The sequence below is a fragment of the Atractosteus spatula genome, chromosome 2, assembly GCF_055471065.1.
Source record: "Atractosteus spatula isolate fAtrSpa1 chromosome 2, fAtrSpa1.hap1, whole genome shotgun sequence".
NCBI lineage: Eukaryota > Metazoa > Chordata > Actinopteri > Semionotiformes > Lepisosteidae > Atractosteus > Atractosteus spatula.
Window position 1 is genome coordinate 50,144,628 of NC_142707.1, and position 14,310 is coordinate 50,158,937.

Genomic DNA, 14,310 nt, shown 5'->3' on the forward strand with positions numbered 1-14,310 from the left:
CGGAGCATCCAGCAAAGTGCAGGGAAGCGAGGAGGATGACCCTCAGTTTCCTAATGAGCTGCTACAAGCTAGTAACTGCAAACAGATTCCGCTAAAACATAAAGGAGCAAAAAGCCCCACCTGGACCTAGACTGGCAAGATTAAGCTCACTTTCAGAAATCTAAGATCATAAGAATGTTTATCAACGAGAGAAGACTGAAACAAGATCTGTCCATCTTAGGTAGCTGGTAGTTAATTGACCTGAGGCTTTGATCCAGCTGCTGTAAGAAACGAGGGTATCAGCTTCAACAACATGCCGGAAAGCTTGTTCCGCGCTCCTAACGCCCTTTGTGTAAAGAAATGCCTCTTGTTTTCAGTTTTAAATGTCCAAGACTAAACAGACTCAGCTCCTTCAGCCTGTCAGTGTAGGACAGTCCCTTAATACTTGTATCAGGTCTCCTCACAGTCTTCTCTGTTCAAGACTGAAGAGACTCAGTTCCTACAGCCTGTTAGTGAAGGACAGTCCCTTAATACCAGTCAGTGAGAACTGTGCCCAGGCACTCTGACAGTGAGTCTGTCATCAGTGAGAACTGTGCCCAGGCACTCTGACAGTGAGCCTGTCACCAATGAGAACTTTGCCCATGCGCTCTGATAGTGAGCCTGTCACCAGTGAGAACTGTGCCCATGCGCTCTGATAGTGAGCCTGTCACCAGTGAGAACTGTGCACAGGTGCTCTGACAGTGAATCTGTCGTCAGTGAGAACTGTGCCCAGGTGCTGCCAGTGAGCCTGTCACCAGTGAGAACTGCGCCCAGGCGTTCTGATAGTGAGATTGTCGTCGGTGAGAGCTGTTCCCTGAGGCTGGATGTTAGTGTTAGTGTTAGTGTGCTCTGGGGTTGCCAGTGAGTGTCAGTGAATGCTGTGCCAGGGGGTTGTCAATGTGCCTGTAGAGAATGTGCAGTGTAGGGAGTTGTGGGTACTTACAGGCCAAGAAGCATTCTGGGCTGAGAGAGATGTTGTCCACGGTGATCGCAGGTCCAAACCCGTCTCCTCTGTCAGCACTGAACTGCAGCCAGAACCTGCCGAGACACAGGAAATCCTCACCAGCATGGCACCCTGGCACAAGCACAGTGGAGCAGACTCTAAGCCTCAGGGTAACCCAGAGAACTCTGAGCCACTGGCTGGGCTGAACAGAGGCAGATTCTGTCAGTCCCCAGCTCACGCAGTGTCTCCACACAGGCTGACTTCGGACAACACCCAGCACTGCCTGAATGCCCAGAAAGTGAAAGGTGGAGGTGCACCCTGTGCCATCTGCTGCTTGTGTCTGCGCATGTGTGCCCCTTTCTTCCTTTCCTGGTCTGAAGCAGACTGTGTTTCTCAACCTCCCTGTCACTTGTCTCTGCAGTCCTGAATTACGGCACTGGAGGTTGCTTTCAGAAGCACTCAGACTGCACTCTGAGGACCAGGCCTGACAAGGACTGCATGCCGAAGTGGATGATACACTTTGAAATGCCAAGCATGGGTGGCACTGTTTATTTATGGGTTGCAGTGTTCATTTAAGAACTGATTGTGTCTTGTTAAAGACAGCAATTCAACTCACAGACTCTCAGGCCTGTATTTTACTCTTTTTTAAGCATCGAGCCTTAAATCAGGGTTCTCTTGAAACAGCGGGTACAGTTTCCTCCTGTGCAGCGCTCTGATTGGTCTTACCAGTCTGTCACTCCGTACAGGGGGAGGGAGACAAGGCTCCAGCCCCACCCCTGGGTGCTGCCCCCTGACTGCCACACTCTCTGCTTCTCTTCCAGCCCCGTGCCGTTCTCCACCACCCACAGCGACAGCGCCCTCTGCTGGTGCCCTCTTTGACACAGCTGGAACCGCACCTGCAGGGCACACAGAGCTGTCAGAGCTCACGGCGGGAGCCAGGCTGGGGGCAGTGGGGGTACAGACTGCTGAGCTCTTTCATTTAAATTCAGCACCAGCCCAAGATTTCTCCTCCCGCAGGACACCAGAGCGCAGACGGAGGCGGGCGAGAACTCTATTCTGAAAGTTATGTTTTAGACTTTTCAAGGTCCCTCACGGGGGTCAAGGGTGAGATCAGATTAGCCTCACTCTTCACTGCTGGTCAAGACCCGGGTCGTAACCTCACCAAGCCCTGCGCTGACCTCCACGTGCACTCCAGTCACGGGGTCAGAGGTCAGAATGTGTGCTGCTGCGGTACAGCTCTCGGCTGCCAGGCAGCGCTTGTGTAGGTGTAATCAGCGCCTCCATGATGAGACAGACGTATTCTCCTCACGTTTAGAGCAGAGGTGTTGATGCTCATTTCTGCTCTCTCAGCTGCACACAGCAGCAACATGTTAACCACTGACGAACCAGGTGCGCAGAGGAAATGGCAAAGTCTAAATCGTACGTCCATTGAGGCTAAGCCAGTGCATGAGACCGACTCGCACTAATCATGTTTCTGCCTGTATGAGCTCTGGCTTCTCCAGATGATGGAGCTCCTGTACCTCTCTCAGGGACGCAGGGGCAGATGTGGAAGAGACACTGATTGTGGGACCCTGGGAACCCCAAGACATTAGACAGGTTGTGACCGACACAGGCCCCGGGCTGCTTGAGGGTCCAGGGCTGGCGGAGCACCTCGGACCCTCTGTGACAGCACCTGAACTGGAGAAACTTTAAAAAGGCCAGCTACTGACGTGCCAACTACCAGCTGGCTCAACACCCCCTGAGGGACAGCGGTATTGTGTTCTTTAAGCATCAGTAGTTGGTGCAAATCTGCCTTAATGTGAGGGGACACTAGCTGGTGAGAACCTCCTCTGAGGTTTAAGCCTGAGGTCTTTTGCACAGGGTTTGCTGTCCCTGACACCAGCACCAGCCCACACACAAAACAATTTCCTGTGGGCATGTCCACTGCAGGTGCAATGGCAGGTGACGTCTTTATCAGCCCCATCAGCCCCATTTTCGAATGTCTGCCGGGGGCCCCTGCAGCCCCGTGTCCCTGCTCCCTTGTGCGGCGTTCCGGGACCCTCAGTGACATCGGACGCAGTTCCGCTCTCACCTGGCAGGGGGCGTTCCGGAGCGGCGGGGGGAAGAGGGGGCTCCGGAGGTCCGCGGCCTCTCCGCCGTGCAGAGCCAGCACCGCGCCTGCTGCAGACCGAGACCACCACGTTAGCACAGCGAGGGGCCTTCTTCCACTCCGCAAACACACGCCGCCAGGCCAGGCTGTCGGCATGCGGGGCGTGTGGCTGGCAGAGAGTACTGAAGGGGGCTAGCTGAAGTCTGAGCTCTGGGGGCGTGACGCCAGGCCAGGCTCTCGGCGTGCGGGGCGTGTGGCTGGTAAGAGAGTACTGAAGGGGGCTAGCTGAAGTCTGAGCTCTGGGGGCGTGACGCCAGGCCAGGCTCTGGGCATGCGGGGCGTGTGGCTGGCAGAGAGTACTGAAGGGGGCTAGCTGAAGTCTGAGCTCTGGGGGTGTGACGCCAGGCCAGGCTGTCGGCATGCGGGGAGGGTGGCTGGCAGAGAGTACTGAAGGGGGCTAGCTGAAGTCTGAGCTCTGGGGGTGTGACGCCAGGCCAGGCTCTGGGCGTGCGGGGAGGGTGGCTGGCAGAGAGTACTGAAGGGGGCTAGCTGAAGTCTGAGCTCTGGGGGCGTGACGCCAGGCCAGGCTCTCGGCGTGCGGGGCGTGTGGCTGGTAAGAGAGTACTGAAGGGGGCTAGCTGAAGTCTGAGCTCTGGGGGCGTGACGCCAGGCCAGGCTGTCGGCGTGCGGGACGTGTGGCTGGCAGAGAGTACTGAAGGGGGCTAGCTGAAGTCTGAGCTCTGGGGGCGTGACGTCGACAGAGGTGTCTGCAGCTCATGCATTTCCTTAACATCACTTCATCGCTCTCAAGAACGAAGAGACAGCTTACAAACCTGTCGTGTGTTAAACAACAAATTCAGATCTGGATTCTGGAGCGACGTCACAGCCCTCCACCTGGAGCTCAGTGGTCTGTCGCATCGGTATTTTTTGAATAGTACTGCAATCTGTGCTCACCTTGTGTGGATGCACAGCTATCAGTGGCGCCCCCTGGCTGTGACTTGAGGACAACCCAGGAGACGTCACTCAGAGATGTAGTCTGCCACCCACAATCCCCTTCTTCAAAAGAGCAGTAGCTTCCAGGGTGGAATTGTCCTGGAAAAAGGGAAACAAAAAAGAGGGTTAAGCCACTCTCTCCCAGTCCCTCAGCTCTAACCACTAGCCCACACTGCCTCTCTCTCTCTCTCCCAGTCCCTCAGCTCTAACCACTAGCCCACACTGCCTCCCTCTCTCTCTCCCAGTCCCTCAGCTCTAACCACTAGCCCACACTGCCTCTCTCTCTCTCTCCCAGTCCCTCAGCTCTAACCACTAGCCCACACTGCCTCCCTCTCTCTCTCCCAGTCCCTCAGCTCTAACCACTAGCCCACACTGCCTCTCTCTCTCTCTCCCAGTCCCTCAGCTCTAACCACTAGCCCACACTGCCTCTCTCTCTCTCTCCCAGTCCCTCAGCTCTAACCACTAGCCCACACTGCCCCTCTCTCTCTCTCCCAGTCCCTCAGCTCTAACCACTAGCCCACACTGCCTCTCTCTCTCTCCCAGTGCCTCAGCTCTAACCACTAGCCCACACTGCCTCTCTCTCTCCCAGTGCCTCAGCTCTAACCACTAGCCCACACTGCCTCTCTCTCTCTCTCCCAGTGCCTCAGCTCTAACCACTAGCCCACACTGCCTCTCTCTCTCCCAGTCCCTCAGCTCTAACCACTAGCCCACACTGCCTCTCTCTCTCTCTCCCAGTGCCTCAGTTCTAACCACTAGCCCTCACTGCCTCTCTCTCTCTCTCCCAGTCCCTCAGCTCTAACCACTAGCCCACACTGCCTCTCTCTCTCCCAGTGCCTCAGCTCTAACCACTAGCCCACACTGCCTCTCTCTCTCTCTCCCAGTGCCTCAGCTCTAACCACTAGCCCACACTGCCTCTCTCTCTCTCCCAGTGCCTCAGCTCTAACCACTAGCCCACACTGCCTCTCAATTCAATTCAATTCAAGGTGCTTTATTAGCATGACCGATGGGTACAATCAGTGTTGCCAAAGCAAATGAAAGTAATGATATTTACATGAAACAAAACAAAAATAGAAGTAAAATAAAATCTACAGACATATTACAGACATTTACAACAAAGACATATTATACAATATTGACATATTCTGTAGGCGGCTGGAGCATTATTGGGAGACAGACTCACTGTTCCTCAGGCTGTGACAGGAGATCACATACTGGGCTGCCAGTTCAACTGAGTTCCCTCCTCCCTCTCCCAGTAGGATTGGGACCCGTTGTGATTCTGGCAGGTGTGGGAACTCTGGGATTAGATTTCTGAATTTAGGGAAGAATGTTTCTCTAATCCCAGAGTATCTGTCACAGTGCAGTAGGAAGTGCACCTCTGTCTCTATTTCTCCCCGCTGGCAGTGGGAGCACAGCCTGTCCTCTCTGGACAGCCAGGTCTGCCTGTGTCGCCCAGTTTCTATGGCCAGGTTGTGGTCACTGAGCCTGTACTTCGTCAGGGTCTGTTTCTGTTTGTTATTTTTTATTTTGGTCAAATATTCAGCTAGTGTGTATTGTCTGTTTAAGGTTCTGTAACATTCCAGTTTATGTTGTGTCTGTGTGTGTGTGTCCCAGTGTGTGAGATATTGCTGTTTGATCTGTGCTGTGATGTGGTTGAGTCTGGGTTGTGGTGCTCTAGCAGTGCTGTCCTGAGGCTGGTTAGTGTCGGTGTGGCTCAGGTCAGTGAGCCTCAGGACCAGCTGGCTCAGGGGGCTCTGTTTTGGGCTCAGCTCTTGGCTCAGCAGGGCTTTGTGGTGGTAGGAATTTTGGTCACTGTTTTTTAGGTGTAGCCAATACTTGAATATTCTTTTCTGTATGTTTATCAATAGTGGGTACTGGCCTAATTCGGCCCTGCACCCGTTGTTAGGAGTTCTTCTCTGCACACGGAGGATGTTTCTACAGATCTCCATGTGCAGAGTTTCTGTGGGGTGTTTGTCCCATTGGGTGTAATCCTGGTCTGTGAGGGGACCCCACACTTCACTGCCGTATAGGGCAATGGGTTGGATTACACTTTCAAGTATTTGGAGCCAGATTCTTGTTGGTGGGTTGATGTTGAAGAGCCTCTTTCTTATTGCGTAGAAAGCCCTGAGTGCCTTCTCCCTCAGTGCCTTCACTGCCAGGTCAAAACTCCCGGAAGAGCTGATGGTGAGACCGAGATATGTGTAGCTGGATGTGTGCTCCAATGTGTTGTTGTTCAGTGTGAATTTGTACCTGTTTCCCTGAGGTCTGGCTTTCTTCTGGAAAACCATAACTCTGGTCTTGTCCAGATTGACTGTCAGTGCCCAGGTCTGACAGTACTGCTCCAGCAGTGCCAGGTTCTGCTGCAGCCCCTGTTCTGTGGGCGACAGCAGGACCAGGTCATCTGCGTAGAGCAGGAACTTGATTTCTGTGTCGTGTAGTGTGAGACCAGGAGCTGCAGACTGCTCCAACATTCCTGCTAATTCGTTGATATAGATATTGAACAGTGTTGGGCTCAGGCTGCAGCCCTGTCTCACCCCGCGGCCTTGGGTGAAGAATTTAGTCCTTTTGTTTCCAATTTTCACTGCACATTTGCTCTCTGAATACATTGATTTAATTATGTCGTACACTTTGCCCCCTATGCCGCTTTGGAGTAGTTTATAAAACAATCTCTCATGCCAAATCGAGTCAAATGCTTTTTTGAAATCGACAAAGCAGGCAAAAATTTTTCCTTTGTGTTTTTGGTGGACGTGTTTGTCTATCAGTGTGTGCAGGGTGTAAATGTGATCAGATGTGCGGTGATCTGGCAAGAAGCCAATCTGACTTTTACTCAGGACATTCTCTCTCTCTCCCAGTGCCTCAGCTCTAACCACTAGCCCACACTGCCTCTCTCTCTCCCAGTCCCTCAGCTCTAACTACTAGCCTACATGCATAGAGGGAAACCATGTATCACCAGGATGAAGATTTGTGTTGTTGTGATACAGCTTTGTTGTCGAAGCTTGTCGATCCACCTCTTCAATTTGAATCTCTGCGTCCTAAAACCCTTGTTAACGTCACTGGTCACGACAGGTGAATCTCCACTCGAGACACCCAAAGTGCCCTACTAATGTGAGGTGAGCCTGATGCAGAGCTGAACTGGTCTTAATTAGGATAACACATCATGTGTAAGGAAACAGGCAGAGCTCTTTGCAGCTGTGAGAAATGCCATACAAACCTGTAGGATGTGTGACACTTTGTGAGCAGCTGGACAATCAATTGAATCTGCATTCTGTGTGAAGGGTTTAATATAGAGTACAGTATATTCATGCCAAGTAGGCTCTTTCGTGACATTTATGGTGACAGACTGTGAGAGCTTGTTCATGCTGTGTCGAAGGTATAAAAAGCACTCAGACATGTCTGCGCTTCAGAGCTGAGTGAATGGAAGCACCTTGGCTCTCCAGAGGGCTGTCGTGGTAAATTTATTTCTGAACGCTGCAGAACTGTATGGAAATATCTTGTTTCCCTACAGAGACAGGGGATCAGCTCTAACTTTGACCACTTCATTTGCCCACTGTGATCTGCATCCATCTATCTCAACACATGGAGCAGGAGGGGCTTGGGTGGGACTGGTTCCGGGGCAGGGGCCTGGAGAAGGGCTGGCCCAAAGGTGGGCTTGGGGGCGGGGTTGAGTTCAGAGGAGTGGCCTCAGCACAGGCTGGGTTAAGGGGTGAGGCCATGGGTGGGGTTGGGTTTGGGGGATGGGCCTGAGGATGGGCTGAGTTCGGGGGTGGGGTTGGGTTCAGGGGAGGGGCCTGAGGATGGGCTGAGTTCAGGGGTGGGCCAGGTGGTGGGGTTGGGTTCAGAGGAGGGGCTTGAGAATGGGCTGAGTGTAGGGGTGAGGCCAGGGGGCGGGGTTGGGTTCAGGGGAGGGGCCTGAGAATGGGCTGAATTTAGGGGTGAGGCCTGGGGACAGGATGGGACTGGAGGCGGGACATGGGGGTATGAGTCCAGGGGCGGGGTCAAGAGCTCTGAATTTCAGGACATGAGAGCCATGCTGACACATCTTCAAGACAAATCTTGTTTGAACCCAGAAAGCCAAGTGTATTTTGGGTGGGAGATTTCCCCTTTCACCTGTCCTGCCATATGTCCTCTAGCCCTGTGGGGGGCAGTGGAGCTACAACTCTTCTCCATTCATCAGCTGGGAGGAAACGCATTATCCTTATTAAAAAGTCATATAGCTTAGACTTGCAGGATCGGAATATATTATGTCGCTGTGAAGGGTCAGTTAATGCCTCCCTTTGCACTGATGCAATTAATCAAATGTCTTCCTCTGTGTCCCAGCAGATGGCTTTTAAATAATTATTTGGCCTGGCTCCCTGCATAAGAAATTCTGTGCTCCTTCTTAGCGAAGGATTAAGCTCCCTATCTAACAACATTCAATTCAACAGCACCGACTTCAGAGGGGACGCTTTGTCGAGCACGCTGCAGAAGAAGCCTTCGGTTTCTAAATCGCTAATTTGACATATTTGTGAAACTGTGAGTCAAACATGCTTTAGTCCTGTTTCATAAATCCCCAGACTCAATCCCATAAATTGCGCCGGCCGAGTCACTGATCCATGACTGAAGCCGACGAATCCATCTCATTTAGCTGGGAACGCCGGTCGGGAAGATTCCGTTTTTAATAACGCGGCATTAAGACGCCGGCGTGGGGCTGGAGCCAGAGTGGTACAGATGAAAATTCCTCCTGCCGCAGGATCTGTGGCGAGGAGAGACCGGTGTGCGATCTGCGCGGGACTCGCAGAGAGAGGGCCGGGGACACGGAGGAGAGCTGCTCCTTCTCTGACCGGGAGAGGAGCAGGTCAAGACAGCAGAGGCGGGCACAGCCGAACGGCGGTGTTTTTTGATTGAAGTGGTGCTTGTTTTCTTTATTTACTGGGCTTATGGGATAACTGGGGGAAGCCCGGCCCGGCCCGGCCCAGGCCGAGAGACAGGTGTCCCTCAAGAGAGCAGAAATCCGTACCAGCGTGATGATCGAAGGAACAGGAAGCTGTGTGCGGCGCAGGCTTGTCCCCTGGCGCCCGGGACGTGGCTGGACTGTCCCACAGCGGGATATACTGTGACTGCTGGCCCAGCGCGCCGCTGTGGCACCTATCAGTGCTCTCTTCCACAGCCCTGAGCTCTGCGGCTCGGCCAGCACACACGAGCCAACACCCAGGCTTACTCACTCGTGGCGCCCACTGACATGCCTGCTCAAAATCACACTCGTCGAAATAGTGCATTATTATTCAATAAAAGTGGTCAAAATGTATGAGTCCCCCCTGTGACACCCCTGCCAGCCCTGCTGTAAGGACTGGGGTGTAAGGGCAGGAGTCCCCCTGTGACACCCCTGCCAGCCCTGCTGTAAGGACTGGGGTGTAAGGGCAGGAGTCCCCCTGTGACACCCCTGCCAGCCCTGCTGTAAGGACTGGGGTGTAAGGGCAGGAGTCCCCCTGTGACACCCCTGCCAGCCCTGCTGTAAGGACTGGGGTGTAAGGGCAGGAGTCCCCCTGTGACACCCCTGCCAGCCCTGCTGTAAGGACTGGGGTGTAAGGGCAGGAGTCCCCCTGTGACACCCCTGCCAGCCCTGCTGTAAGGACTGGGGTGTAAGGGCAGGAGTCTGGAGCGCGGGATACTCACGGCACATTTCTCCCTCGTCGTCTCCATGCGGGCAGTCAGTCTGGAAGTCACACATCTGGCCCAGGCTGATGTCGGGCCCGGACCTGCAGCGGTACCGGCCCTGCAGGGTGATCCGTGGGCTGGGGGGCGAGGCTGCAAGTACCAGGAGACAGCGTCACCGTCAGGGCAGGAGAACAACTGAACATCACTAGGAGCTTGAACCAGAAGGAAACCCACGGAGGCACCTTACCTCCCTCCCAGTGAAGACTTTGAACAGTAAAAAGATTTCTTGATTTTTATTGCACAGTGGATTTTTGGAACCCTGCTTGGACTTGGACCTTGGGCCTCTGCTCCCTGTGAGTGGGGTTCTTTGCAGAGTCTGTGAGAGAGTTGCTGATACACACAGGAGGTAACAGTGGGATCATTCTGTGCTCGAAGAATGGCTGGGCAGAAGGTACATAAAAACAAACACCTTCCTGTAGGGAGTGGTAACAAAACACAGTGTGAGCTCTATGATGGCTCACACAGTGGCCTTATCCAGTAAAAGATCTGATCTGAGGCTGCAGCACGTGTCTGGATGTTGGTGTATTAGATTTGTAGAAACAAGCCTTGATTTCATTGCCCAGGTAGACTCAGTTCCAGCTTGCAGGAGAGAACGGGCAGGCTCCCTGGGTAACTCATGAGTCTGGAGTGGGTGGTGTGCCCACGGGTGGCAGGGGACTGCACAGCACTGTGAGCAGAGGAACGTCATGCAAAACAACCAGCGGGCTCTCTGAGAGCTTTGCAAACAGCAGCACGCCAGCAGAGCTGAGCTGAGGAGAGTGTTTGTTCTTACACTGGCAGAAGAGTTCACACCCTGCAGATCTCACTGCGTGTTTCTCAAAAGCTTGCAGCTCTGACAGTTTGAAGCAGCAATTAACATTGGTTATACACACAGCTTTCTCCACACATTCAAAGCAAAAAGCAAACAGATAATTAATTTGAAAGAAAAATGGATTGAAACTGTGGGATTCCTGGTCTGTGTCTCGGACACTGTGAAGCTGTGGGATTCCTGGTCTGTGTCTCGGACACTGTGAAGCTGTGGGATTCCCGGTCTGTGTCTCGGAGACTGTGAAACTGTGGGATTCCTGGTCTGTGTCTCGGACACTGTGAAGCTGTGGGATTCCTGGTCTGTGTCTCGGACACTGTGAAGCTGTGGGATTCCCGGTCTGTGTCTCGGAGACTGTGAAGCTGTGGGATTCCCGGTCTGTGTCTCGGACACTGTGAAGCTGTGGGATTCCCGGTCTGTGTCTCGGACACTGTGAAGCTGTGGGATTCCTGGTCTGTGTCTTGGAGACTGTGAAGCTGTGGGATTCCTGGTCTGTGTCTCGGAGACTGTGGAACTGGGATTCCTGGTCTGTGTCTCGGACACTGTGAAGCTGTGGGATTCCTGGTCTGTGTCTCGGACACTGTGAAGCTGTGGGATTCCTGGTCTGTGTCTCGGACACTGTGAAACTGTGGGATTCCTGGTCTGTGTCTCGGACACTGTGAAGCTGTGGGATTCCTGGTCTGTGTCTCGGACACTGTGAGGCTGTGGGATTCCTGGTCTGTGTCTCGGACACTGTGAAGCTGTGGGATTCCTGGTCTGTGTCTCGGAGACTGTGAAGCTGTGGGATTCCTGGTCTGTGTCTCGGACACTGTGAAGCTGTGGGATTCCTGGTCTGTGTCTCGGACACTGTGAAGCTGTGGGATTCCTGGTCTGTGTCTCGGACACTGTGAAGCTGTGGGATTCCTGGTCTGTGTCTCGGACACTGTGAAACTGTGGGATTCCTGGTCTGTGTCTCGGACACTGTGAAGCTGTGGGATTCCTGGTCTGTGTCTCGGACACTGTGAAGCTGTGGGATTCCTGGTCTGTGTCTCGGACACTGTGAAGCTGTGGGATTCCTGGTCTGTGTCTCGGACACTGTGAAGCTGTGGGATTCCTGGTCTGTGTCTCGGACACTGTGAAACTGTGGGATTCCTGGTCTGTGTCTCGGACACTGTGAAACTGTGGGATTCCTGGTCTGTGTCTTGGACACTGTGAAGCTGTGGGATTCCTGGTCTGTGTCTCGGACACTGTGAAGCTGTGGGATTCCTGGCCTGTGTCTCGGAGACTGTGAAGCTGTGGGATTCCCGGTCTGTGTCTCGGACACTGTGAAGCTGTGGGATTCCTGGTCTGTGTCTTGGAGACTGTGAAGCTGTGGGATTCCTGGTCTGTGTCTCGGAGACTGTGAAGCTGTGGGATTCCTGGTCTGTGTCTCGGAGACTGTGGAACTGGGATTCCTGGTCTGTGTCTCGGACACTGTGAAGCTGTGGGATTCCTGGTCTGTGTCTCGGAGACTGTGAAGCTGTGGGATTCCTGGTCTGTGTCTCGGACACTGTGAAGCTGTGGGATTCCTGGTCTGTGTCTCGGAGACTGTGAAGCTGTGGGATTCCTGGTCTGTGTCTCGGAGACTGTGAAGCTGTGGGATTCCTGGTCTGTGTCTCGGACACTGTGAAGCTGTGGGATTCCTGGTTTAGGCCATGAACACTAAGGAGAAATTCCTCTGCATTTTGGGAGCACAGATCCCCTAGACGTGGAAGTGCACACTCAGGTTTCCGTATGTACTGGACTGCTTGAACTCTTCCCGTTACAGCTGTCCTGCTGTCCGAATGCGGACTTTGGATTTCTCCTGCAGCCTGGACCTTCCCTGTTTGTGCAGCACTGCGCAGACTGCCATCCGGAGAAGCGTTGGCAGGGGCGCTGCCTGCTGCACCTAGTGATCAATGGGCTCAGGGAAGTGCCAATTTATCTCCGTGTTAACACTTCACTAACGGCTCCAGAAACAATAACTCACCGCGCACGTGCACCTCCCCAGCTCTTTAATTCAGGCCTGCCAGATTGCAGCCATATTTGCATAACGTGAGCGAGAAGCACTGACTCATGTAATAACGGCTTTAATTAATGTTCCTGTCTACGCTGGTCTGCACAATACAGCAGTAAGGAGCAACAACACTGTTAACAGCCTTTCCTACACTTCTCAAGGCTAGAGGAGCGCTGCCAGGAGGAGTCTGGCCAGGCACAGCGCTGTGCACCGCGTGACTCCGGACGGTGTGGAGAAATGAGTGAGGAGCTGTCAAACTGCCGTTACTGTCATTATTGTTTTCTGAGCAGCGCTCAAGTAGCGGCTGGCTCTGTGTGCTCCAGGGCCTGGGAAGAGCGCGGGCCAGGCGGTGTCTCCGGGCGGAGACTGGGCTGAAGGGGGGGGCGCAGGTCGCTGGAGGCAGGGTTCAGCAGAAGCAGGGACCGCAGTGCCGCTCGTGCCTGCAAACCAGCAAATCCAGCACAATACCTGGAACTAGTGGTGCGACTAGGTGAAAATGGATTCCGGGACGGTGTCTTCACCTTGCTTGGCATTTTGGTGGCAGCTGTATTTACCCCCACCTCAGGGGGACTTTTATACTAGAAAATGTTGTTAATAAGGCCCTTGGAATACATGATAGGAGCATAAGAAAAGTTAAAAAACGAGAGGTGACCATTTGGTCATTTCTTGAAAGAAACCAGGTTATCAGCTTTAATACCATGGCTGGGCAGCTTGTTCCACACCCCCACCACTCTTTGTGTGGAAGAGGTGCCTCCTGTCCTGATTGTCAGATCTCATCCAGCTGTTTCTTGAAAGAAGCCAGTGTATTGCCTTCAACAGCATTGCTGGGAAGCTTGTCCCACACTATAACAAATTAATTTCAGCCAGCTGTGAGCTGCCCTAGAGCTCCCCAGTCAGGGTATAGGAGATCCCGCGGATTAATCAAACTGCAATAAAAGGAGACATTGATTCCACCTGTCCCCTTCAGCAGGAGCAACAGGGCTGAAGGCATCGCAGACAGGGCCAGCGCTGACAAACACAGTCAGCGCCCCTGGATTCCCTGGGATCTGGCCAGGACAGAAAACCTGTTGTTGAGAAATTCAATTAAGTCTGAAAAACAATACCCAAATGAGCGCTAACGGCCCTCTCCCATCCATCTCTGTCACTTTGCAGGAGCAGAGCTGTGCAGGAGAGCCCGCAAGGCAACGACAGATGCCCCAGCAGATCACACATCTTAAACTCTCTCAGCCATAGTCTGGATTAATATGGCAGGGCTCACTGAGTCTCTGCAGGAGTGCCCAGCAGGGCTGTGTTACTGCACGCTGCAGTAGCTGAGAGGTGTGTGTAGCACAAACCAGTCTCTTGTTCCGAGGAGAGGTAGCCCATGTGGATCAGATTGCAGCTCACCAGGACTCATGGCTCACCAGGGCCAGACTGTTTCTACACTCCTCAGCTCACAGCTCACAGCTCACCAGGGACAGACTGTTTCTACACTCCTCAGCTCACAGCTCACAGCTCACAGCTCACCAGGGACAGACTGTTTCTACACTCCTCAGCTCACAGCTCACAGCTCACCAGGGACAGACTGTTTCTACACTCCTCAGCTCACAGCTCACAGCTCACAGCTCACCAGGGACAGACTGTTTCTACACTCCTCAGCTCACAGCTCACAGCTCACCAGGGCCAGGAGTGACCTGCAGGACTGTGTTTCTACACTCCTCAGCTCACAGCTCACAGCTCACCAGGGCCAGAAGTGACCAGCAGGACCGTGTTTCTAC

The 14,310-nt window shown here is 53.5% G+C and overlaps 1 protein-coding gene across 1 annotated transcript in view; it reads right to left on the reverse strand.

The window, feature by feature from the left end:
• alk (ALK receptor tyrosine kinase) overlaps positions 1-14,310 on the reverse strand; it is a 261,813-nt gene that overhangs the window by 35,022 nt on the left and 212,481 nt on the right. The window contains exons 6-10 of the mRNA XM_088908651.1: positions 9,693-9,824; positions 4,005-4,142; positions 3,033-3,118; positions 1,688-1,857; positions 962-1,056 (exon numbers count right to left, since the gene is read on the reverse strand). Of these exons, the coding sequence (XP_088764777.1) occupies positions 962-1,056; positions 1,688-1,857; positions 3,033-3,118; positions 4,005-4,142; positions 9,693-9,824 (621 nt within the window). The remainder of the gene's footprint in view (positions 1-961; positions 1,057-1,687; positions 1,858-3,032; positions 3,119-4,004; positions 4,143-9,692; positions 9,825-14,310) is intronic.